At 52.4% G+C, this 24,339-nt stretch overlaps 11 protein-coding genes across 11 annotated transcripts; 7 read left to right on the top strand and 4 right to left on the bottom strand.

The window, feature by feature from the left end:
* Positions 1-203: 203 nt before the first annotated feature.
* Positions 204-1,335, top strand: AYL99_01573 (hypothetical protein; the record flags this gene model as incomplete). The annotated part of the gene is made up of 4 exons (XM_018833089.1): positions 204-326; positions 395-719; positions 775-846; positions 896-1,335. The coding sequence occupies 4 exons, from the start codon at positions 204-206 to the stop codon at positions 1,333-1,335; spliced, it is 960 nt and encodes a 319-aa protein (XP_018698968.1).
* A 379-nt stretch (positions 1,336-1,714) lies between these two features.
* AYL99_01574 (hypothetical protein) lies at positions 1,715-2,254 on the bottom strand (the record flags this gene model as incomplete). Its single annotated transcript, XM_018833090.1, has 1 exon — positions 1,715-2,254. One exon carries the CDS (start codon positions 2,252-2,254, stop codon positions 1,715-1,717), a length of 540 nt encoding a protein of 179 aa, XP_018698969.1.
* An 808-nt stretch (positions 2,255-3,062) lies between these two features.
* AYL99_01575 (hypothetical protein) lies at positions 3,063-6,487 on the bottom strand (the record flags this gene model as incomplete). Its single annotated transcript, XM_018833091.1, has 2 exons — positions 3,063-3,188; positions 3,242-6,487. The coding sequence occupies 2 exons, from the start codon at positions 6,485-6,487 to the stop codon at positions 3,063-3,065; spliced, it is 3,372 nt and encodes a 1,123-aa protein (XP_018698970.1).
* A 709-nt stretch (positions 6,488-7,196) lies between these two features.
* On the top strand, positions 7,197-7,982 carry AYL99_01576 (hypothetical protein; the record flags this gene model as incomplete). Its single annotated transcript, XM_018833092.1, has 1 exon — positions 7,197-7,982. One exon carries the CDS (start codon positions 7,197-7,199, stop codon positions 7,980-7,982), a length of 786 nt encoding a protein of 261 aa, XP_018698971.1.
* A 307-nt stretch (positions 7,983-8,289) lies between these two features.
* AYL99_01577 (hypothetical protein) lies at positions 8,290-8,631 on the bottom strand (the record flags this gene model as incomplete). Its single annotated transcript, XM_018833093.1, has 1 exon — positions 8,290-8,631. The coding sequence occupies one exon, from the start codon at positions 8,629-8,631 to the stop codon at positions 8,290-8,292; it is 342 nt and encodes a 113-aa protein (XP_018698972.1).
* A 450-nt stretch (positions 8,632-9,081) lies between these two features.
* Positions 9,082-10,548, top strand: AYL99_01578 (hypothetical protein; the record flags this gene model as incomplete). Its single annotated transcript, XM_018833094.1, has 1 exon — positions 9,082-10,548. One exon carries the CDS (start codon positions 9,082-9,084, stop codon positions 10,546-10,548), a length of 1,467 nt encoding a protein of 488 aa, XP_018698973.1.
* A 303-nt stretch (positions 10,549-10,851) lies between these two features.
* On the top strand, positions 10,852-11,991 carry AYL99_01579 (hypothetical protein; the record flags this gene model as incomplete). The annotated part of the gene is made up of 3 exons (XM_018833095.1): positions 10,852-10,959; positions 11,014-11,430; positions 11,491-11,991. 3 exons carry the CDS (start codon positions 10,852-10,854, stop codon positions 11,989-11,991), a joined length of 1,026 nt encoding a protein of 341 aa, XP_018698974.1.
* Positions 11,992-12,714: 723 nt separating this feature from the next.
* On the top strand, positions 12,715-13,818 carry AYL99_01580 (hypothetical protein; the record flags this gene model as incomplete). Its single annotated transcript, XM_018833096.1, has 1 exon — positions 12,715-13,818. The coding sequence occupies one exon, from the start codon at positions 12,715-12,717 to the stop codon at positions 13,816-13,818; it is 1,104 nt and encodes a 367-aa protein (XP_018698975.1).
* A 252-nt stretch (positions 13,819-14,070) lies between these two features.
* On the bottom strand, positions 14,071-15,418 carry AYL99_01581 (hypothetical protein; the record flags this gene model as incomplete). Its single annotated transcript, XM_018833097.1, has 3 exons — positions 14,071-14,583; positions 14,682-15,117; positions 15,171-15,418. 3 exons carry the CDS (start codon positions 15,416-15,418, stop codon positions 14,071-14,073), a joined length of 1,197 nt encoding a protein of 398 aa, XP_018698976.1.
* A 3,114-nt stretch (positions 15,419-18,532) lies between these two features.
* Positions 18,533-21,295, top strand: AYL99_01582 (hypothetical protein; the record flags this gene model as incomplete). The annotated part of the gene is made up of 8 exons (XM_018833098.1): positions 18,533-18,622; positions 18,678-18,760; positions 18,819-19,832; positions 19,886-20,085; positions 20,135-20,267; positions 20,314-20,544; positions 20,592-20,753; positions 20,806-21,295. The coding sequence occupies 8 exons, from the start codon at positions 18,533-18,535 to the stop codon at positions 21,293-21,295; spliced, it is 2,403 nt and encodes an 800-aa protein (XP_018698977.1).
* A 769-nt stretch (positions 21,296-22,064) lies between these two features.
* On the top strand, positions 22,065-23,943 carry AYL99_01583 (hypothetical protein; the record flags this gene model as incomplete). The annotated part of the gene is made up of 7 exons (XM_018833099.1): positions 22,065-22,106; positions 22,177-22,360; positions 22,404-22,595; positions 22,655-22,816; positions 22,881-23,132; positions 23,214-23,357; positions 23,420-23,943. The coding sequence occupies 7 exons, from the start codon at positions 22,065-22,067 to the stop codon at positions 23,941-23,943; spliced, it is 1,500 nt and encodes a 499-aa protein (XP_018698978.1).
* Positions 23,944-24,339: the final 396 nt, after the last annotated feature.

Raw genomic sequence — 24,339 nt, forward strand, 5'->3', positions numbered from 1 at the left:
CTCCGTATCCACTGGCTCCATCACATCGCCCTACGAAGCGACGTGCGTTCAAGATAGGACACCGCATAATGGGTATCTGACCGCCTTATAAAGGAAGACTATCCCCTTCTCTTCTATACCCAGCCGACTCTATTTGTGTCCATCTGACTACCAGTTTCAAGACACTTCCATCGTGGCAGCCACTGAACGGCACTCAACCCAGCATGGGCATCAGAACACTGTTTCCGGCTTCCAGCCAGAAGCCGCGATCGCAGTACTCTATTGCTACAAATATTGGATCTGGCAAGAAAACCGGGTTTGGCCCCTGGGCTGGGTGTGACATCGCCGTAAGTAGATTTTCCACACGAGGTCTTCGGTCTTATGGGCGAGTCGAACTCACCCATCGTCCCTACAGCTTCTCAAGGACAACTTCTCGGTGACAACTTGGCTCCTTATGGGTGGTGCCATCCAGATCCTGCTTTCTTTTATCTTTCCTCGATCTTATGCCGCTTTCCCGGTTCTGCTCTTCTTGGCCTGGAACATCATTGATGCTTTCTTGATGCACTTTGGCCTGAAGAAGAATATCTGGGCTGAGGGTGTTATCGATGGGAAATGGAGCGTGGCATATCCTTCCGAGGGGGAGAAAGAGGTTGTCCATGGCAATCCCGGCGAAAACGGCCCAGGCGCCGTCATGATTCTGGGAGCAAGGTGCAATTCACCGCTGGGCTTATTTGCTGAAGGTGAGCATCGGCCCTTTGAGCAGGATCAACCAGCTCTGATCGGTTAATATTCCAGGCTACAAGGAGGTCGCCGATTGGTTTGAAGTCATGCTTAGGCAATTAGAGGACAGTCGGGAAGAAACTGGTTGTAAGTTGCTTGCTGCTTCCTGCACGCATTCTTTACTGACTCTTTCTAGTCATGGGCATGTCAATCTGGCTCAATGCGGGCGAACGGTCTACCGGCAATGAACTCGCGACCATTTCGTACTGGCGTTCGATCGAGGACATCCACAAATTTTCCCTGTCGCCGATTCATCGCCAGGCCTGGAACTGGTGGAACGACACCGTGTCCAAGCACAAGCACATCGGCATCATGCATGAAATCTTTGCTCTGCCGGAACGCCAGGGCTGGGAGGGTATCTATGTTAACTACCATCCAACCGGCCTGGGCATGACGAGTCGGGCTGCTGGGCCAGCTGAGAAGGGAGGTGAGAAGATGTGGATCAACCCCATCGTGGATGCCACTCGAGGCCCCTATTCGACTAGTCGAGGGCGCATGCACAGAGGAGACCCTGAGGGCAAGAGTCACGAAAACGTGGCCAGCAATCCCTATTCTCAGGCTGTCCTTGTGGAGTAGGTGACGAGGGGATGTGCGTGGAAGGCAGCACGGCGTCCGTGCAGCCACGAGCAACGGAACAGCTGGGACAATGCTAGATTCCACCATTTATGTGCGAAGAGCCAGGCAAAAAGAATACTTTGTCACTAACCTCAATTTACTCGTCATGACGCCACATCCGTCGTCTCCCTTGTCAAGGCTCTTCTGGTAAACTGAACGCACCAGGACTTTCAGTTCTATTCCTCCTCCTCCTCCTCCTCCTCCTCCTCCTCTTCTTCTTCTTCTTCTTCTTCCTCTTCCTCTTCTTCTTCTTCTTCCTCTTCCTCTCCAGGTTCAGGCGTCAATCAATCCATTTGACTCCCCCTCACCCGGGAGCTGTTGAAGAGATGCTGACCGGCAATTAAGGCAAAGACCACGCGCCGCCGCCCACAGTTACCTTGGCCAGATCGGACAGCGGGTCGCCGCCGCCGACGCCCGGGAGACACCCGACTACCACGCTGCCGGCGTCGATCGCGTCGACCACCAGACCGAGCCACACGGCTGAGCGCAGCGCCGAGTCTCGCTCCGCTAGTTGAAGACTCGCCATCTTGTTGGCGGGGTCGTCGCCACCAGTGGTGGTGACGGCACTCGTGGCAGTGGTGTAAGAACCAGTCGGGTCCTTATTGTTGTTGTTGCTGTTGCTGGAGAGCAACGGCGCCTTGCTCCCTGTCCCGACATCTCCCCTTTTGCCGGCAACGTCCTCCCACCCCCGGACTCGCTTCCACAGGTACGCGCCGAGCACGAGATCCCGGACGCCCGTCATGCGGCCCAGCAGCACGCCCTCCGGGCCCGGCGCCAGGGGGAGGCCGAAGAGCATGCCAGCCGGGCGTGGGACGAGCAGGCACGACGCCCCGATGAGCATGCGGAGCGCTGCGAGGGTTTTGAGCGTGACTGGGGACATGGTTTTTCTTCCCCGGAAAAGAAAGTAGGTCTTTGGTTGCAGTAATAGGGCTGAGTGAGTGGTTACTGGATTGTGGAAGGCCAAAGGAGGAAAGCAATAGATAGATAGATTCAGGATAATTCGTCCACTTCGTCGGAGATGTATATAAGATCAGACGAGGGTATCAAGTGGAAGGGCAGGAGGAGGATGGACAAAGGTATGGGTTCCTTGCTCCATCCCATCTCGTTCTCCAGGCACATATACATATACTTCCCTGAACATCTTGCATCGTATCTCGTATACGCATGACGATAACGTTAGGGTTGCGTTATTCTCACGGCATCCTTTGTTGTTAGTTCCATTTATCGGTATCCAACCAGAAGATCCAACAACTCTTCTACTTTGAAAAGGTCCTCTCTCATTTCAAGGCTTTATCTATGTAATCTGCCTTGGAAAACATGCTTTGCTTGCCTGCCGTTGGCTATGTGCTCTGCCGTGGATCGCCCAGCGCCAGAACCCTAATACATATGCCCATGCCCACCAAGTGCAAAGGTTAATGCTGTAAACACACAGTATTCGTGCCGGAATCGTTACAACACACACAATTATCCGTCCCAACCTCGCCGCTGCATCACATGACAAAGGATGGGCCAATGTCGTAAGCCTCCGCCACTCTATCAACATTCCTTGCATAGTAGAAATACCTGTGATGCATTGCTTTCCCGTCAAGTGGCCGATAACCCCGTAGCATCCTGATAAAACGTGCCGTCATAACCACAGAAACTGAAAAGCTCGTCCAAGTACTCTATGAATACTAGTAATCTGCCCCTTATTTCTTCTTTCCCTTCGACCGGTTCGCTGGTGCCGTCGTAGACGACACGCTCTGTGCTCGAGAAGTTGCCGGGGAAGTCGCTTTGCTGCCACGGCCAGATTTGACGGCCTTGACTTGTTTGTTCTGCTGGAACTGTTAGTCGGAGCGGACGCGAGGTGGGCTCGTCATGTACATACCACAATACCATTCTTGGCCTTCTTCTTCACAGGTGCGGCTTCGCTGTCGTTCTCCTCGTCTTCGTCATCGTCCCGATCACGGCCTCTTCCTTTCCCGGGAGCATGGCCATTTGTGAGCTTCTCTTCGGTTTCTCCGAACTCTCTGGTTACGGTGTTGAGCAAGGTGGTGCATCGTCGACCGATTTCCACAGGCGTTCTGCTGAGGAAGAACCAGTCGAACCGGAATAGCGGCGACTCCCGGATCTCATCCCGTATTCTCTCGTACAGCCCTTCCCCGTCAACACCGTATTTGTCAAGCATGACCAGGAGGAAGCGGTCCTCCTCCTCCGTGTAGACCTTCTTGTTGGTCGTTGAAACCGTGTAATTAATCTTCAACTGTTGCAGCGGGACTCGATACATCTCCATCTTCTTCCGGAGCATCTTCCGCTGACGTTCGGTCTTCCGCAGCTTTTCCTCCCCTGCCTCGATGTTCTTGATGTATTTGTCGAACTCGGCAATTTCCGTGTACCTCTTCCAGAAGACCTTGGCATATTTTTCGATCTCGTCTGCTTCCTTGCTGTCGACCTCGGTCGCAATCCCTTCATAGTTGTTTCTGCCGAATTTCGCAGACCCGTTGATGAATTGCTGGAAATCACGCCGATTCCAGTTGCCGAAACCATGCTCCTGCATCTCCGCTTTGCGCTGTTTCTCTTCTTCGGTCAGCGGTTCCGCGTTATCAATCTCATCCTGCGCTAGCCGCTGATCCGCTTCTCGATCGCTTAGATCTTCTTCAGTACCTTCGTTGAGGGGGACTTTGAAGCCGATTTCTTTGTGGTAGTACGCTGTCTCCTTTTCCTGTAACTCTTGCAGGCCCGGAGGGAAGAATTGCCAGTCGTGCACGGCGACTTGTTTCGGCGCCCGTGGAATCTTGGGTTTGGTATCTGCGGGTCGTCCACCTGTCGACAAAGCCTGCTTGTAGTACTTATCCATGGAGTATGACTGTTCTTTCCGTTCACGCTTGCTTGGATTGATCCAGTGTAGGCTGATATCTTTACGTCGGTTCGTAAAATCCTCACCATTCCACTCGTAGGCGTTCTCGGAGGAAAACTTTTGGAGATCGTCAATTCCCAGTTTCTCATATTTTTTATTGAGTTCCGCAGTTCGAGCTTCGCCACGTCGCAGAATCTCGTCAATGTCGTCAAGTTCCCCTGTGGAGCCCTTTGTTTCAAATACCTTCTCTGCGCCGTGTTGGATCATGGTCAATAACTCGTCCTTCGAGGCTGCCTGCTTGGCTTGCTGTTGTGCGCGCCCTTGTTGAATGACAAGTTGGTCCAGACGTAGTTTTTGAGCAGCTCTCTCAAGAACCTTTTCTTCAATGGCGTTCTCTGTCACGAAGCGGAATACCACGACTTGTTTGGTCTGGCCAATCCGGTGTGCTCGGTCCATTGCCTGAAGATCGGCTTGAGGGTTCCAGTCACTGTCGTAGAGGATAACAATGTTGGCCGAGGTCAAATTGATGCCCAACCCCCCAGCTCGGGTCGTCAGAAGGAAGACAAACTTCTCTGACCCTGGTTTGTTATACTCATCAATAGCCGCAATTCGATCCTCATGTGCAGTTCCGCCATCAATGCGACAATATTTATGGCCTCGAAAAACGCAATAGTCTTCGAGGATATCGAGCACTCTGCTCATCTGAGAGAATATCAGAACTCGGCTTCCTTCTTCCTTCATTCGCTTGAGTATCTTGTCGAGAATGAGCATCTTGCCAGAGTTGAAGACGAGATGCTCATCGGTAGTATATGGAGGGCCTGGCTCAGCCCCCTCGAACAGATAGGGATGATTGCAGCATTTGCGGAGCTGCATGACAATGTTCAAAAGTCTCGTCTTTGATTCTCGCTTGCCTCCTGCACCGTTGACGGCGTCGATATCCTTCTCCAGAATCTTTTTATACCATTTGACCTGCATCTCAGACATCCCCACGTAGAGATTCACCTCCTTCTTCGGTAGAAGGCTCTTCTCAACGTCACTCTTCACTCTCCGGAGTAGGAACGGCCTCAGAACGCGATGGAGCTGTTGAACCACTGTATCTTGATCTGCGTTCTGGCTAGAGAACCAAGAATCAAACGCCTCAGAGTCTCCGAATACGTCAGGAAGCAGAAAATTGAGGAGAGCCCAGAGTTCGTGGAGATTGTTCTGAAGCGGAGTGCCGGTAATGAGGAGTCTGTTTCGCGAGCTGAACATTCGGATAATCTGTGCAAGCGAAGACTCCTCGTTCTTGATTCGATGGGCTTCGTCGACAATGATGTATTCCCACGCAAATTTCTTCAGGTGAGACTTTTCTCGGAGGATCATTTCGTAGCTCGTAATACACACGTCGAATTTCTCGTCAATTAGTCGTTCATTGATCAAGGCGTGCCGGTCATCTTTAGCGCCTTGAAGGACCAGCACATCGACATCGGGGGTCCATTTCTTAAACTCGCGGTGCCAATTATCCAGGGTGGATTTGGGGACGGTGATGAGATGCGGACCTTTGATGCCGCATATGTGTCGCAAATAGCCTAGGAAGGAGATCGTCTGCAATGTTTTACCAAGACCCATTTCATCGGCGAGGATACCGCTAATACCGTTCTCGTGGAGAGAGATGAGCCAATTGAGACCTGCAACTTGATAGTCGCGCATCTCGCCGCCCTTGATGAAGGCCGGTGAGTCTCGAAAGACAGTTTGGGAAGCTGTGCCACGCTTCTCATCCCTCAGGAGCTCAGCATCCTCTTCCTGTTCGGTCTTTCGCTTGCTTGCGCCTGCGGCACCCCCTTTGCGGGACACAACCTTTCTGGCCTTCGCCTCCTCTTCGGCATTTTCTTGATCGATCTGTTGCAGAACTTCTCTGATCTTGGGGTTGGGGCTAGCATCGATGAAGTGGCGGAAGAGATCAGTCAGACCTAGCAGGTACCTGAATCTCCGTAAGGTATCATCCTCTTTTGATTCGTCCAATTGGCCATGCTTCCTTCCCAAAATGCTTTTCCGTAGTTGAAACGCCTCTGAGCGCTTCTTGCGGCCATCCGCTAGGGGAATATCTCCAGCCACGCTAGAGGCGGTCGTGTTGGGATTTGTGTCGGAATCGGTGTAGTCGGGGGTATCGTCTACCGGGCGATTGAGGTGACCAAAAGAAGGTCTATGGGGGCGGATATACTCTTGACCGTCGGTCATTGGAGTATCCGCGATGGAGGAGGTTTCTGAGTCGGGCTGTTGTGACTTTGAAGGAGCCATGGTGGACGGAGTTGAGGGGTTGAGGGCGGCCACGGCCGCGGCGGAGGGAATAGTTCTCGTGCAGACAAATGTAAATAGTTCAGACGCGACTTCTGTTGGCTGGTACAGACAGGGTGACAGGGTGGCGCGAAGCAGAGCAAAAGCACGATGGCAACGAGTCGTGCACACAACAGTAGAGTTGTCAAGCAGAGATGTTCACGAAGGTGAAAAGATATGGAGGGAGGGTGTGGAGAGAAGAATGAACGTCTCTACCCTTTCCTCGCAAACGCGCTGCGATAGTCTCTGATTGGCCAAAACACGTCTCTTGTTCGGCCAACTTGCCGTGTCCTGTTTGCCACGTGACTAAGTTTTTTTTTGTGAACGGATTAACGCATCGGCCGAGCCACATGGTCACGGGGACTGAGACTTCACCTTTGGTATCGGACCTTGTTTCATTCCTCCAGCTGCCCAACCACGACTACTCTCGCACACGTCCTGCACCTGCTGGGGCTTCCTTGTGTGAAGGAACGAGGACTTCACCTGAGCGAATTCTACCCCTTCTTTGTCATACTTCTCCTGTTCTCCTGGTAGAAGTAATATTTTTGTCTTGGGGTTCGGCATCAAAACAAACCCCTCCCTCGGTCGTCTCGTAATCAAGACCTTCCGCATCCGCTCGAGAAACCGCTCTTCTTATCACCTCACAACATCAAAGCCTCCTCGAGTCTTCATCATGGATTCGATGAGGTCTCTCAACACCTCACTGCCTTCAACTCGGCCTGCACCTCCCGAACAACTCCTTCAAGCCTTCAAATCCGCCGCCCTCTCCGTCACGAACCTGTACAAGTCCGCCGCGGCAGACCAGAATGCCAGCCGTCAGGCAGGGTACCAAGATGCTCTAGAAGATCTGCTGAGTTTCTTGGACAAAGAGAATCTCGGTCTACAAGATGGCGAGGGCTGGAGAGTGAGGCAGTGGGCCACCGAAAGATATGAAGGGTCGACACGCCATCACCAGATCGAAAGCGACGATGACAGAAGCGAAACTGGGCAGGGGCAAAGACAGCAAGGGATCATCTCAACAGGCGATCAGTTGGTGGCAACTCCAGCAGCAGTTCAGCCTGGGCCTGCAAGGGCAGAGTCAGGCACGCAAACTGATGACCAGCAAAGCTCTGTCTCGGAGGAGCAGCCGACGGCGACTGCCATGTACCACTTTGGTGGAAACACCGCCTCAACATCGCTTGACGACATGCTGACCGATGGGGAAGACGGTGCATCTACAGAAGCTCAGGCCTCCTCATCGACATCAGGGAACACGAGCCGAGCAACTTTTGTCAACAACCGAGGAAATCGCACACCCCATAGAAGTAGCAACCAAAAATACGGAACACGGTCATCGACGCGAGAGTTTACTTTTACAGCTGGTACGAAGCGCAAATTTCCAATACACGACTTCTTTGACATTTCCAGCATTCCATCGAGGGATGGATTCGAAAACAGCAAGAGAGGACGGCTTTCATGACCTTTTGCCCTCCCAGCTCGGTTTTCTGCGTTCAGCGGCATGATCAAGATCTTTCAGCCCTAGTGCATGAACAGGTATATTCTTATGAGGACATGACCATCAGCATGGCGGAGTTTGGTTGCAGTAGAAAACACCCATGTATTAGCTCGGTTTGAGCATTCTAGACAGACAAGATGCAGATTACTTTTACGGGGCTGTGACATGCTGCCCCTAATTTATATTGACCTGCTGTCCTTTGATTTTTTTACACGTGCTGACCAGTTCCATCGCTCGTTAAACGATGATAGCATAACACAACTCGCCAGAGCTAAATAAACATGCGATAAATCCCCAAGCCCACCAGCGTGGCGGACAGCGACAGGATGCCCAGTTGGCGTGAGCCGTATTTGTACTTGGACTTGCTGAGTTCGATAGCCTTCTGCCGTGCGCGAAGTTGTTGCATGCCCGAAAAGTAAGTGTAGCCACCCAGGGCCACGAACGCCGTTGAGCCTTTACCAGCGAGCGAGAAGGAGTTAGCTCTCTGAAGTGATAGGGGAAAGGGGAATTTGTGGAGGGCAATACCTAGAACCCTGCACGAAAGACAGTCCTCTTTGTCGAATGCCCGTGGATCCTCGAACTCGGGGAACTTGTCCTCCTTTCTGAAAACCATTCTTCCTGTGGTTGATATCTTGGAGGTCTTTATCACATCTTCTTTTCCATAGATGACTTTTTTGTTCTTTTTTGGCTGAGGGCGTGTGTGGTTTCCTCGAAAGGGAAGCGCCCAGGGACAAGCTGTACCTTACATAAAGTGCAAACACGCCAAGAGATGATCCCCTTCCGATTAAGTGATAGTGACCGCCAGCACCTAAATGAGAACTTAGGGATGATTAGGTACACCTATGAACATCTAACAGGGGTCCGTTTAGTGAGGGGCTTCCAACGCAACCTGGCTTGCCACATAGGCACCATAGTTAATGCATATAGCCCACAGCACATACTTTAACTACACGGTGTACTCGGTACCTCGTACAAAATAGCCAGCCCCAGCCCTGTTACCTGTAACTCTACGAATAGTCCGACACTTTTGATCACATCACCCCACTTCAACACAACCTCAATGATGGCTCGGCTTCTAACAAAGACAGACCGCGTCGTCATCGTGGGTGCAGGCGTGTTCGGTCTGAGTACTGCTCTTCATCTGGCCGAGAGAGGCTACACTAATGTCGCTGTCTTTGACGCACAGCCCTACGAAGCCACAAAGTATGACTACATTTCCGGCTGTGATTCTGCTTCTGCCGACATGAACAAGATTATCCGGTCTGCATATGGTGAACAAACAGAATACCAGGACCTTTCTGGAGAAGCCATCGAGTGCTGGAAGGCGTGGAATAAAGAGATTAGTACCGGTATTTGCGTACCTGATGGGATGACTAAAGCCGATAAGGTCTTCATCAACAACGGCCATCTCTCGTTGACTGACCGGGATGAACTTCCTGAATTTGAGAAAGCCACAATCAGAAATATGGAACGGGCTGGCTTCAGCGATACTCAACTCATCACTACCGATAGTCGTCATCAGAAAATCGCCAATGACAGCGGCTTTGGTTCTGCGATGGATCCTTTTGGACGCAAATCCAAAGCCAAAGGCTACCTCGGCGTCCTGGACACAACTGGGGGCATCGCCATTGCGGATAAGGCTTGTCGTTTTGCCCTGCACAAGGCGAAGCAAATGGGCGTTGCCTTCGTACTGCATCCAGAATCTGGCCATTTCAAAGGATTTTGTTACGACAGCCGAGGAAAGGTCATCGGGATTAGTATGAGGGATGGCCAAGAACACCTTGCGTCGAGGGTCGTTATGGCATGTGGTGGGTGGACGCCCTCCCTGATGCCGGAGCTAGACGGCATATGCGAAACTACAGCCGGTTCTGTGGTGATGCTGAAGATACCATCCGAATCACCGCTCTTTGAACGGTTTGCCCCAGAAAAGTTTCCGTCCTGGTCGTACAGAATGCGAGATGGAGCGATCGGTGGCCTCTACGGTTTTCCCCGAGACGACAGAGGCTACATGAAGATTGGGTATCGAGGCACGAAATATACTAATCCGAAGACGCAATCAGATGGCAAGGAGCGCAGTGTACCTATCACGAGATACACAGCCGACGAGAAGACTACACAAATTCCCAAGCAAGCGTTGACAGTGTTCAAGTCCTTTATTACAGAGTTTTTACCAGAGCTGGCTGAAGAAGGGATTGGCATTCAGCTGACCCGACTCTGTTGGTACACTGACTCTTTCGATAACCACTATCTGATCGACAACGTGCCGGGTCAAGAATCAGTCCTGATTGCGACAGGCGGGAGCGGTCATGCCTTCAAATATCTCCCCAATATTGGCAAATGGATCGTTGATATCATGGAGGGTGTTGATATGGATCGCCAGCTGATCCAAAGTTGGAAATGGAGGGAAACGGCAGCAGGCCGACAACCTGTCAATGTTCTAATGGAGGGTAGTAGCGGCCCGAGAGCCCTCAAGAATGTGGAAATGTCTACCGACGACGATTTGAAGCTCTCTGCTCGACATCGGCTTTGATATGACATCTGCGGAGAGGGTTTGCTCGCTCAGCCAAAAACACGAAGAAGTGGTCACTGAAGCATAGACAATATTCCCAGAAAATCAACAATCTCCTGCAACTCCTGTTCTAATACCCCGGAGAAGCCCGAACTATCGGAGATGTGCTACAACGTTTGTGGCACTCATAACGAGACATCATGTAGGGATTCCCAGCTCACGTCTACAACAAACGGGTACGAGAGCAGGATTCGAGATTATCCAGTGAGCCAAAGCTGAGAACGCACGGGACCAATTTCTTACACCAACGTCTTCATCTTTGATATGGCCAATCACGCGCCATCAACCAAGCCTCTTGTTGTGGCTTTAGGGGATCCAAAATATGTCGGGGATGACTTTCTACAAGATTTCAAGCGAGAATTCGATTTCAAGGTAGTACATCTCTTCAAGGATGCATCACCTGGCCGGACTTCTAAGTGAGACTAGGTCCTTCCGGCAACGAATCGCGAGGAAACCCAAGATCTTCTCCCAAAATTTATAGCGAGCTCACGACCAATCGATGCTTTTATCATTCGTATGGGAACGATCCCATATGAGCCATTCGACGAGGATCTCCTGGGCAGCTTGTTGCCTCACTGCAAGATTATCACTTCCGCTTCCGCCGGGTTCAACGAGTTTGACGTCGATTGGATGACGCGCAATAACGTCTGGTTTTGCAACACCCGGGACGCAGTCGCTGAAGCAACCGCAGACATGGCCATGTTTTTGATCCTGGCCGTCCTGAGAGATACTACCAGAGCCGAAAAGAGTGCCAGAACTGGCAACTGGAAGCAAGGCCTTGTCCCCTGTCGAGATCCAACAGGGCTGACACTCGGAATTGTGGGAATGGGGGCAATTGGGAAGGTTGGTAAACTCGGCGTCTCTTATCGGGCATCAATTGCTGATCACGAACCTTTCTTTCAGTATACCGCAAAAAAAGCATCTGTTTTCAACCTCAAAATCAAGTACTACAACCGCAACCGACTCCCTCCGGACGTGGAACAAGCGTACAACGTGGAATATTGCTCATCCCTTCACCTCCTCCTTGGAGACTCCGACATTGTCTCCATCTCCTGTCCGCTCAACAAGTCGACCACGAATCTCATCTCCTATGCCGAATTTGCCGCCATGAAACCAGGGTCCTTCTTCGTCAATACCGCTCGCGGCGCTATCGTGGACGAGCAGGCATTAATCCAAGCTCTGGAATCAGGGAAGGTAACGCGTGCTGGCCTCGACGTGTTCTGCGACGAACCCAACATCAACCCGTATTTCCTGGCTAGCGACAAAGTAGTTGTCCAGCCGCACATGGGAGGGCTCACGGATGTGGCATTCGGAAAGTCCGAGAGGGAGTGCTTTGAGAATGTTCGGAGTCTGTTCCGGACAGGGAGGCCTGTTGCGCCTGTCAATGAGGTGGCGACGAAGTAGGGACAAGGTATGAACTCCTCTCATCCCTCCGCCTTCACACCACTGCTCACCTGGAGTTCTTGCCCGCCATATCATTTATATCATATAGTTGGGCAGCATAGACAAACATACATGAATGTCACTCTGGGAGGTATGTCCCACTCTCAACAGCAAGAAGGGAAGGCGGTATAATCTGGGGGCGTGATGGTGGTCAGGTCACCCTGTCCGAGTGCGAACTATACCTCGTTGGCGAAGAGGAAATCTATTCACTCCCCTCGGAAATTGGGTGTCAATAACAACCTATTTCGACTGGTCCCCAATCGCCGCTACTTCCATGCATAAATGATCCTGTATGTCCAAGCATTGGACGATAAGCCCATGCGATGTGTTGTTCAAGTGGGGTCAAATGAAGTCCTTACAACTCGGTCACTCTCCTTGCCGAGAGGGGTTTACCAACGACTGTCGACTCATCGAACAGCATCTGTGCAGTGACTTGTATCTCTCACCTCCTAGGTCTACTTTGAACGCTGGACACAATATAGGAGATTGTTTGGCTCCTCGTCTTCATTTGTTCTCTCGAATCTCGACCTACTGTGGGAAGATAGGGCCAGACTCTGTCCTATACAGAATATAAATTAACCCCGCGTTTACCTGGACAGCTTATATCATCTTTGATCGCCCAGACCAAGGGAGGAGGACGAGATTTTGGGTTTAGACATCTACCCTTACGCGAACATTCTCACCATGCCGGCCACCACCACAACCCCTTTGCCCAGCGAGATGCTCGCGGCTCAATTAGTCGAATTCAAGGCCCCCCCGGTGGTTCAGAAAACCAAAACCCCGACGGCCGCCGACTTGGGCCCCCATGATCTCATCCTCCGGACCGCCGTGGCCAGCCTGTGCCACACCGACCTCATGGTCCAGGCCGGGTTCATGCCGCTGAAGCATGGTCTGCCCATGACGCTGTCGCACGAGGGCACGGGCGTGGTGGTCGCCGCAGGGGACGCAGTCGAAGAATTCAAACCAGGCGACCGCGTCATGTCCGGCATCACGTTCCACGGCTGCGGCCACTGCGAGAATTGCCGAGCCCCAGCCGACAAGGACTGGAAACAGTACTGCTTCGACACCGACGGCGCCTTGGGCGTCATGACGGACGGCGCGTTCGCCGAGTACCACGTGGTTGACTCGCGTATGAGCTGCAAGGTACCCGACGGGGTGAGTTTCCTCACCGCAGCGCCGCTGGCCTGCGCCGGCGTAACCGCCTACCGCGCCCTGCAAGTCAGCGGCGTCGAACCGGGCCAGTGGGTGGCGATCGTGGGCGCCGGGGGCGGGCTCGGCCACTTTGGCGTGCAGTTCGCGAAGGCGCAGGGCATGAAGGTGATCGCGGTGGAGGCGCGGGACGACGGGCTCGAGATCGCGCGGAAGTACGGCGCCGACCACGTGCTGGACGCGCGTGAGGGCAAGGACAAGGTGGCCGAGCGCGTGCGGGCCTTGACAGGAACGAACGGCGGCGTTGACGCGACGGTCAACGTGAGCGACCACCCGTCGACGGCGGCGCTGGCGGCGGCCATCACGCGCACCCACGGCACCGTGGTGCAGGCCGCGCAGCCGCTCGAGGTCACGGTGCCGTTCCAAGAGATCGTGCTGCGCGACATCACCATCAAGGGCACCATGCACGGTGGCAAGGGTGTCGCCGAGCAGATGCTCCAGGCCGTCGCCAAGCACGGCATCGTGGCCGAGGCCCAGGTCTTCGACGGCCTCGCTGGGGTGCCCGAGATGTTCGAGCTGCTCGAGTCCGGCAAGATCAAGGGCAAGGCCGTCTGCGTGGTTGATAAGGAGTTGGTGTGAAAAGAATATATAGAAACGAGAATGAGAGAATGAATCTTCTAGGCCTGAACCTGGAAAAGGGAATTGGTCGATATGCGCTTTTTGGGAGTTGTCAATCTGACGGTCTCGACAGAATTCGAGCTATCAATTTGCTATGGAGAAAGCGAAACCATCGCCCTCTTAGCTATTTTTTTCTGATCCCTGCTCATCGTCATCTTATCGCAACGTGGCTGCATGTAGCAGCTCAGGTGTATTCAATAGTATGCCCTGTTCCTAAGAAGCCGCGGCAGAAGTCGATGAGGTTGCCTTGGTAGGATTTCCATGCACCAGCTGCCCACACGGCCCGTTCATTACGACCCATCTGTTGGTGGTGGTCTTTTTGTTGGTGTTGTAGAACCCCGCCTGCGCATGGGAACATGTTGCATTGCCTCCCTTCCTCGGGACGTTGGCCTTGAACAGCATGCAGTTCGCCGCGCCGGCCAGCGTATCGTAGTACGCAAAGTCGCAGAAGCCGTTGGCGTCCTGGCAGATGGCGCAGCAGTCGTAGCTCGAGGTTGCGTTGGTGCTCGTTCCGACGTTGGCACGGGTGTTGTCCACGACCGTGTTGATGTAGCTGGCGTCTTGAATCCGGGGGCCCAGGAGATTGTCGCTGGCACAGGCGAGATACGTGCTGCGTGTCGCGGTGTAGTCGGTGTAGGTGGTTGTGGTGGTGGCGACGATCTTTTCTCCTGGGACCGTGGTGGTCTGTGTCAGACTCACGGTGGTAGGGACCGTCACCACAAAAGTCTACCTATGGTCAGTTCCGACTTTTCCTTATGGGAATGGAGAATGACGGCACGTAAATTTTCAGGAAGAATAAGGCTGTACTTAGGGCGAGTACTTACAGAGCTTACTGGCGTGTCTGGAACGCCCACAGTGTTGGTTACAACAATAGTTGTCGACTGGGTCAGCGTCTGCGGTGGGCGTTGGGTGCTTGTTTTCGTCGAAGTCACAAAGACAGTGGAAGTTGTTTGCGGAGCCAACCGTGTGACAATGGAAATGATAGAGATATATGACGAGTCGGCGGTTGTGGTGGCTGCTTGTCGGGGCAGCAGAACATCTTCTTGCAGTTCTGCATCACGTCGCTTGCTGGTTCCATTAAAGTTTTCGTCCCCAGAAGACTGTTCTATCGGCACAAACCCAGTCGGCGTCGGGACCGTGACAACGCTTTCTTGGAAAAGGGCGGTGCTTGCAGAGGCGGTAACGTTGAGATACGAGGTGAAAGTTGTGTTTTGGATGTCATAGTGTGTGCTGGTGAAAGTACTAGTGAAGATATCGGTCCTGGAACACACGAGTCAGTGTGCCTGCCTGGAACCCCAAAAACAAAGGCTTACGTTGCGCGATAGGTGCTTGTGACGTCGGAGGTTGACAGGTAAGTATAAGGAATGAAGGTCGTGAATCGCACGGGGCTGGTGGTGACGACTCTCGAAGTGCTGGTTCGAGTAGTTGTTTCAAGGATATTCGTGACATGGCTTGTGACCACGCTCAATGGTTGAGAGGTTGCGTATGCCGTAAATGCCCGCACTACGGTGGATGTAGTGACCCCTTGATCGCCCTGGCCGAGAGCCAGAGCAACCGCCATGGCGAGGACAACGAACGATTGTGAGAGAACGTGCATGTTTGTAGTCTTAAATGGTCTGTCTTTCAAGATCAAGTGAACGAGTTTAAGTGTAGGGAATGAAGAGGGAATATGGGGAGAGAACTTTAGCAATTTTTCCGACTTTATACCCTGTCCTCTCCCCGGGAAGGGATGAAAGCTCTGACGGTAGTTGTCGTGGACATTGATCGTATTGCGGTTTGTGTAGTTGCTGAAATCGTCACTGCGGTAAGTGTTCGTCCTGAGTGGCCAGAGTGAGCACTGGCTTTGCTCTAATAAGGCTGTGGAATGTGGACAGTGGGTGTACAAGACGCGATATCGGTATGCGTCGACACTTGACAAGGGCGTGGGTACCAATGCAGCCTGAAGGGTGAACGGGAGTATGAGAGAAGGCGAGTCGGGTCAACCCTCTCTTTCTTGTGGTTGAGATCCCAGCCACTGTGACTTTCAGGCTGTCCGATAGCTTTGTGGCTGACAATGAGCGCAGGTGTAGTGGCACGCGTCCCCGTGAATGTAGATTTACGCAGGCCCAACTCGATGGGGAAAAGGACCAAGTGGCCGCACAAACACAAGTTAAGGGGAGGTTGGTTTCAACTTTGACATGACCAAAACAACGAGCTGAGACGCGTTATTGATGGTCATCGTCCGAGCGAAGACCTCCACATGTAGAACATCCAGCTCTTAAACGCTGTATCACAACGATTGGAGGTAAAAGGTAAGGGGAGGTGATTCCCTCGATGTGGAGAATGTTCGTGGGCAGGAGGTTCATGGTTGAGGCTTCTTGTCCAGCTGCTTCAACACAGGTCCTAAGAACGAATCTCACCATTTTTGAGTTGCGACCGGGTACGTTTCCAGAAGCTGGAGAATGTTGCTCCTCCTCATTGTGCATGGAAGATAATGAGAAGGCGATCGCGATGTTGGTACATACCAAAATCTGGGACTTTACCATGGAACAATATTTCTCCGAGAGACGAGCGGAGCCAGGAGTTCCAGCCTTGCGTCCCACAACATCTACCAGCTTTCTCTTTACTTGGTATCGCCTTCGATCATGCCCTGACGAAGATTGGTGCATAGCAACATGCTGTAGATATTAGTTCGTCGTTATAGGGAGCTCAGGTGGTGACTTTCACTTTTTCGCCGGTCTAATGGTTCCAGGGCAGCCTTAGGGCAGTACCCTCTAGGGGAGGGGATTTCATTTGAAGTCACCGGAATATGGCTTCCGTAACAACCATAGGTGGGATGATTTTACTCTTTCGAGGTGTTAGTTGAAGTCAAGCTGCCATATCCTGACAAGAAAGAGATGGACGTGGAGGGATTTGACATTGCCTCATGAACTTACAAGATTGTTTAGAGGGAAATTGTGACATGGCCGAGAATTGAGGCCATCCTCAGAGGACTCGTAGGCAGTTTTCGGTGGTGGGAATATGTTACTCAGATTCGTCAGCATGCAAGATCGCTGTGGCGACTTTCTTTCAGGACCTGCCGCCAAAGGATGAGGGTTCTTAGCCATAAGCAGAGCATCCTTGTTTCGGTGGGAGGATTCAGAGTTTGAACCCGAGGTCATACGGAGACTTGAAGCTGAATGGACTCATTTGTAAGCGCCATGGCCCAGATGTCGAATGTAGATTGTCAAAGTTGCCATAGACTGTTGGTTGCCGGGAGGCAACTGTAGATGAACACTGTAGTATACGCAACGAAGTTATAGGCAGAGTGTTTGATTTCTGTCTCGAGACGACAAGCCCCAGGCCTTCAGTGTGAATTAGAGCGACCCGCAGAAATTGACAGGACAAAGACGTTGTAGAGGAAATGCTGGAGGTCATATTCAAATCTGGCTGGAGGCACTGTTACGCAAGGGGCAAGGCAAGTGGCAACAGCGCTGATGTATCTATCCGCTGGACATTGAGCATATTCCCACAAACCCTGAGGCTTTTGGAATTAAGAAATCGATCTAGAACGACTGAGCAGACGAAAAGACTGTAAATTATAGAGCATGCCCCTCAAGTCACCGGTGGTGTCTAAACCTGAAGGCCTAGACCTAAGTCACGAGGCTACCTCACTCTGCAGTGACTTCTCGTTAAGTCGGCTCCATCGAAGAGAAGTCTGGGGCTATGGTTGCTTTACAACAAGCCTTTAGAGGGTTACGAATGTGGTTGCCTCAGTCCAGTCGTCGTCAATGGGTATAAGCTTCGCACTTCGGCCCAACGGCACCAAATTCCTCGCAAGCCGACTTGCGCCGTAGCTTGAAGACTATACTCTTTGTCTCCGAGTGCTTAGCTGCTTTCCAATGCCGCTATAGCAGACGAGGGGCCGGTATCCCAGGGTGTTCCAGCATCTGCTCGTGTATCTCGTACAAAATCAAAGATCCTTATTGGTCTGAGGGAGGCCGTAATAAACGTGTGGGTTAAATGTCAGAACAAGTGTATTCGCCGCGCCGCAATTTAGTCTTACGCCAGCCATACCGAGGAATACAACATACTTGTATGCTTAGGGACGGAGGAGTTATCCACACTTCTTCCATAACCCCGGATTACCCACAATTGTCACCCCTTCAACCCCACGATTATCAGATAGTCCACTGGCCATTGCAGAGAGTTACCTTTCTGTCTTTGACTAAGCACCCAGTGGTTGGGTGCTTGAAAATTCTTGATTGATTCCCCCCTCCTGGTGTGGCGTCCAGGTCATATGACAGTCGAAAATACTTATGAGATACTTTGATGGCCATAAGCAAGGTCTTTCCCAAGCTGGCGACCTGCTTTGGTCGGTCCGGGGGCGATGTAGGGGCGCAATCGAAACACGAAACGCTAAAGGTTCCTCCGAGCGGGACGCAATCTTCTCGTTAACTTCTATTGCATCCCGGATCGTGGGATGCTTAACCGAGAGGTCTGGTTCTCTCCAATCATGGTTTTATGGCCGTTGTACGAAGAGATTCCAGAGTCGAGTTATAAGTGTAGCTCATACCCCAGGCTTTTGAGTTGATCATTACATCCGCCATCCCAGCTACTAAACCCTCCTTAACCCCCTCCATTTGATCCCAACTATACCTCATAGCAGCATCTTCTCCAATTGTACCATAGATCCTCTTCCCTCTCGACCAACAAGATGTCGACACGGGCGGGTGAGCAGCCAAAGTCCACCAGAAGGAAATACGTGTCGACAGCGTGCACCACATGTCGTGACGGAAAAATCAGAGTATGAGTGATTTTCCTCCCTTATCAGAAAAGTAGTTGATGTTCATGATACACAGTGCGATGGTGTTCATCCAATTTGTGGCAATTGCAAAAAGAAGAAAAAGCAGTGTGTCTATGCTCAAGGGGAGGATAAGAGACGGTATGTCCAGAACACGGATGAGGTCTTAGCTTTAAATATTCACGTTCTTCGCATTCAGGATCCCCGTCCGGAAAGCTATTCAAGTCTTTTCAGCCCGACTGTCGGAGCTTGAGCAATTCATTCGCACGCACGGCTTAGAACCCCCACCACTGAATGCCAACGATGCTGCGTTGATCGACCGCTTGATTGAAACGTTGCAGCAGCCGGGCACATCGCCAAAGGAGCAAGTAGCGCCCGGAACGCTGGATCCAGAGCCTACAGTCGAAAGAGAAGAATTTGCCAACGAACTAATCCCGCTCCCTACACCAATGTCGCAAGATTCACTGCGGAGGCACTCTCAGCCAGGAGAATTTCAGAACAATGCATCCCTTAGGGTTCCCGAGGACTTTATGCTTGATGTTGCCCAGATGGATAATAACCGTCCGATCCCGGCCCCTGCGGCGTCGGTTGGCGACTTGTTCACCAACTTTACGGACATGGACGACCAGCTGGCTGTGTTACAGGAAAGCAATATCGCCTTTCCTGAGTGGACCACCGACTTTACTGGACTCAATGCAATGCCGTTAGGCATGACATATGGCTGGATTGACTTGCAAGTCCCTTATCCGGAGGTGGACATGTCTGGAACAGATCAGTCTCTAGGACCTGCAACCTCCCCCGAGTCTGTGTCAGCCACCGATTTGGATGTGCGACTCGCTCCAGACGATGAGGGTTCTGACGGTGTGATCAACGAAATTTCCGAAAGGATGGGCACTCTGCAAGTTACTGACGACGGCGAGCTTCGGTATTTCGGTGCTACCTCAAACCTTCCACTCCGTGACGATACCGCGACATTCACACAATCTGCGGAATCAACTATTGCTCGAAACCGCGGTCAAAGGCTGCTGGAGGCTGCAGGGCTCAGCCAGCACGTCGATGAGGCCCTGGAGGACCATTTGACCAATTTATACTTCACCTGGCAGGACCCCACGTTCCATGTCGTGGACCGGGATTTGTACAAACAAGTAAGGAGATCGCACCGCTCCCGTCCTGGTCGTAGCTCCTACTTGTCAGAGACGTTGATCAACGCGATGTGAGCTATATCAGTCAATCCTTTTCCTTGCCGGTTGTGCTGACACAACAAAGGTGTGCTTTTGGAGCGATCTACGACACAGGCCGGCATGAGAACTTCCCTCTCCCCTTAACCAAATTCTTTGCGAAACGGGCCAAGATCTGGTTAGACATCGAACTGGACAGCCCCAGAGTAGCAACCGTGCAAGCATTGGTGATCCTGAGTTCCTTTGAGGCAGCAACGACAAACGACGCACGTGGATGGCTCTACAGTGGTACGTCGTAAGGGTAAATCAACGATCATTAATAACTTGTGGTTGCTAGGAATGTCCGTCCGTTTGTCGTTCGATCTCGGCCTCCACCTCGACATGACGCCTTATGTGGCCAAGGGTCTAATGAGCCCGACTGAAGCTGAGGCTCGGAAAATGGCATTCTGGGGAAGCTTTGTGGTTGATCAGTAAGTACATCTATGTGCATTATAGTCCCTGCTCACACCTCGGCAGTCTCTGGGGCTTCTATCTGGGAAGACCACCTTGCCGCATCAGCAACCATAACCCTTCGGTCCATGAGCCCGCTGATCATATACCTGGCCTGCAGCGATGGGCACCCTACGGCGTGCTCGAGATTCTGCCGGAGGCAACGTCAGCAGCGACAAATTCGCCAGATCCCACTGGTCTGCTTCCTCGACAATGGGTGTTGCTCTGTGAGGCCATGGATGACGTTAGCCATGTTCTGTGAGCTCTTTCCCCCTGAGTCATGTGGCCTTCCGCTGACAGTATAGATATGAACGGGCGGATGTCTCAGACAAAGTGTTGCAGACACTTGCGGATGAGACCGTCGCGAAACTGGATCAATGGCGACGAAACCTGCCCGTTGTGTTGCAGGTCAGTCTTGATAAGTACGAGAACAACACGAAGTACCTGCCTCATGTGCTGGTCTTGCAGTATGTTTTCCAACTCTTTCTGCGTGACTTGAGTCATGCTGATCAGCCACAGCATGCAATACTACCAATTCATGATCTATATTCATCGGCCCTTCATGTCGAAGACAGCCTCAGATGCAATCAACTCTAATATTCGGCACATGCATGCCCGCTCAGTATGCATCGAATCAGCTGTTGCTATATCCACTCTCCTCCGTCTGTACAAGTCGAGCTATCCGCTGCGCTTCGTCAACGTCGAGGTGGTGAGCATCGTCTTTTCGGCGGCCATCATCCTTGTATTGGCCTCGGTTCTCGACTTGGAGGGGACCGACAAGTTGAACCTACAGCGGCACCTCGACACCTGCTGCAAAGCATTGGCAGAACTTGGGAAGGCCTTCAAGAATGCATCCAGGACTTTGGATATTCTCTTGGATATCAAGCGCAAGTGGCAGGCGAAGCTTGTCGCCTCGGAAAAGCCCAAGCGCAGGGCTATCGAGGGACAAGAATCGGTGAGACCGGGCACCAAGAGACGGAAGTCACAGTTCCAGCCTCTCCAGGGCTAGTTTTGGGGAGAACTTTCCCGGTTCAAGTTCATGTACGGTCGATTCATTGGATGCCTGCGTCGCAAAGACGTGTATGCATATGATATTGCTAATACGGTCAGGGGCAATGTATGGTTTAACTCGGCATGACAACGATGGAGTTCGCTAAGCACTCGGCTCTCTCGTTCCATTACTTTTGCTACTGCCCCTGAGTGACTATCCGACTTGGAACGTGTTGTTCCGGCCCTCCCGATTCACCACGTAGAGAGTTCCGTAACCGTTGTTTCTTTCTTTCCTCCGGTAGCTGTGCTAGTTCGTGCCAGGTCCGGAATTGTATGAAGCAAAGGCAAGTCGGATTCCGTGCCATGTTCGTGTCGGCGAGGCAGCAGCCACTGCATCCATTGTGGCCAGCTGCGACAGGCAATCAAGTCTATAAACAATGTGGATCAGTCAGATTGAGTCTAGGGCAGCTAACTGGGGCATTAGGGGCCACGAGCACAATACACCAGCCCCCAGACCCCCAATCCCCGCAACCCAAGCGAGCTGATGGGCTTGTGTCTCCGCAGATAGAGGTGTCTCTTCACCGCTTAGGTCTTTCTCCAGACTTGTCCCCAGGAACCCATATTCCGGATGACAAGGCCCGCTCCAGAACATCCTCCAAGGCTGCTGAGGATAGGTCAGCTTGATACAGGCCGATGCCTTATATCATGAGGTCTTTCGTAAGCCCCTTTTTTCGTCTCTGTCGAACATCGAGTGGAGAGATCATAAGTTTCTTTTGCTGTCGACAAACATGGCAGAAGTCAAAGAGACCTGGACTTGGCTCAACGTGCTGGTATGTTCTTCCTGCCAATTGTCCAATCAGTGCTACGGCGTGAAGAAATCTGAGCTGACGGCCACAACAGATTGTCTTGTTCGCCACGTTCGGCTCGCTCTCGTATGGCTATTGCACCACCATCATCGCCTCGACCCTTGGACAGCCCCAGTTCCAAGGGTACATGAAGCTGCTGCCGGGCCAGTCCAACGGGGACAATGCCTCAGCACTGATCGGCGCCACCAATGGGTTGTTCCAGACCGGAGGGTTCTTCGGTGCGCTCCTGATCGGCCCTGCGGGTGACTACTTCTCTCGCAGAGGTGCCATCGCCATCTCCGGGCTTCATGGTCATTGGCGGCGCGATACAGGCGGCCAGCCAGAATATCGCCATGTTCCTGGTGTTTCGTATGTTCTCTGGCTTCGGCGTCGGTATGGCGGTCGGGGCGGTGCCTCTCTACCAATCCGAGGTTTCTCCTCCTCATTCTCGTGGCTTCTTGGTCGGCTTGCATGGTAAGTTTCTGTGAACACAAAACTGTCGTCTTTGGATACTGGCTCATGTTTCTCAACAGGCGTCGCAATCGGGGCTGGCTCTGCTCTCGCAGCCTGGGTCGGCTACGCCTGCTACACGATGACCGGCAACATCCAATGGCGGCTGCCCTTGGCCTTGCAAGTTGTTTTCCCAGCGATCCTAGGCCTAGGAATATACACAGTTCCCGAGTCTCCCAGATGGCGTAAGTTGACATTTCTCGGGCCTTTTTCCCCTAGCAATCTTGATCAGCTAACCTGTTCCGAAAGTCCTCCAACGTGACGATCCAGACAAGGCTCTCGCCGTGCTGATGAAGATCCACGCCAACGCACAGGACCCTGACGGCGCATTCGCCCACCGCGAATATAACATCATGCGTGAGCAGTTCGCGTTGGAGACGAACGTGATTGGCATCGCGGCGTACAAGGAGATTTTCACCAAAGCTCACAATCTCAAACGCCTTGCCTTGGGATTTGGCGTTATGTTTGGAGGACAGTGTACGGGGACTTTGGTCATTAACTGTAAGTTCCCTGCAGCAAGCGAGAGGGAGAGAGAGAGGGAGAGAGAGAGAGAGAGGAACTCTTTCGCTAACCCAACTTCAGATTATGCTGTTTCTTTGTACTCGAGCATCGGATACACCGGGCGTCAGGCATTTCTCCTCTCCGCCGGCTATGTGACCGTGTCGATCTTAGGCAACGCAATCACTGCGATACTGGTTGATCGTGGCGGACGTGTTAATTTCTTGAGTAAGTCGAAAGAAACCATGAGCATCACCCAATCCAGCTTTTCCAGCTCACAAACTCCTCAGTCGTCGGCTTCGCGGGCCTCGTCCTCGTCCTGATCGGCGAGATCGCGATGCTCTCTCTGCCCGCGCACGAGCAAACCTCCGGCACGGCCGCGGGGGCGATCGTGTTCCTGTTCATGCACATCTTCTTCTACGGCAGCTTCATCGATGCGACGACGTACATCTACGTGTCGGAGATCTTCCCGACGCGGCTGCGCGCCGTCGGCACCAGCCTGTCTATCAGCGGCCTGTTCCTGGCCAGCCTGATCTTCACGCAGGCGGCGTCGTCCGCCTTCAAGGCCATTCACTGGCGCTACTACATCGTCTTCACCGTCCTCACCGCCATCTACGTCGTCCTGCTCTGGCTGTTCTTCCCCGAGACCAAAGGTCTCAGCCTGGAGGAGGTCGCCAAGATCTTTGGGGATCCCGTCGCCGACGGCACACATGTTGTGGGCAAGGATGGTCACTTGTACGGCACTACCTCCAACAGTAATAAACCTGAGGACGACGTCGAGCATGAAGAGCATTCCATCCCAAACAAGGTTTAAGACGGAAGACAGAGAATGGAAGTGTCAATTTGACAGGAAACCCGGAGCGCTGAGGCTCTGTTAGGAATTCGCTGGGAACGGCTTCTCCGTAAATCCTCAAGAATTCAGAGGTGGCAGTCTGGATGGAAGTCGTGTATGTACATAGCACAGATATATGCGAAGAGAAGGGGATATATAAACTTGGAAGACGGACACTTCTTTGCCAATGCTTCCCAGGAGAGACACTTTGCTATTGAACTACCACCAAGACCACCGTATCAGGGGGAGGTTGTCAATTTGGGTACTTTGGGGGATTGATACATCTAAAGTGTGAACGATGGATTGACACGGATGATAAAACTGATGGAGCCTTGAAGACCAAAGTCATAATGTTCATTGGGAAGATGTGCCTGTACT

The sequence above is a fragment of the Fonsecaea erecta genome (assembly GCF_001651985.1).
Source record: "Fonsecaea erecta strain CBS 125763 chromosome Unknown Scaff1, whole genome shotgun sequence".
NCBI lineage: Eukaryota > Fungi > Ascomycota > Eurotiomycetes > Chaetothyriales > Herpotrichiellaceae > Fonsecaea > Fonsecaea erecta.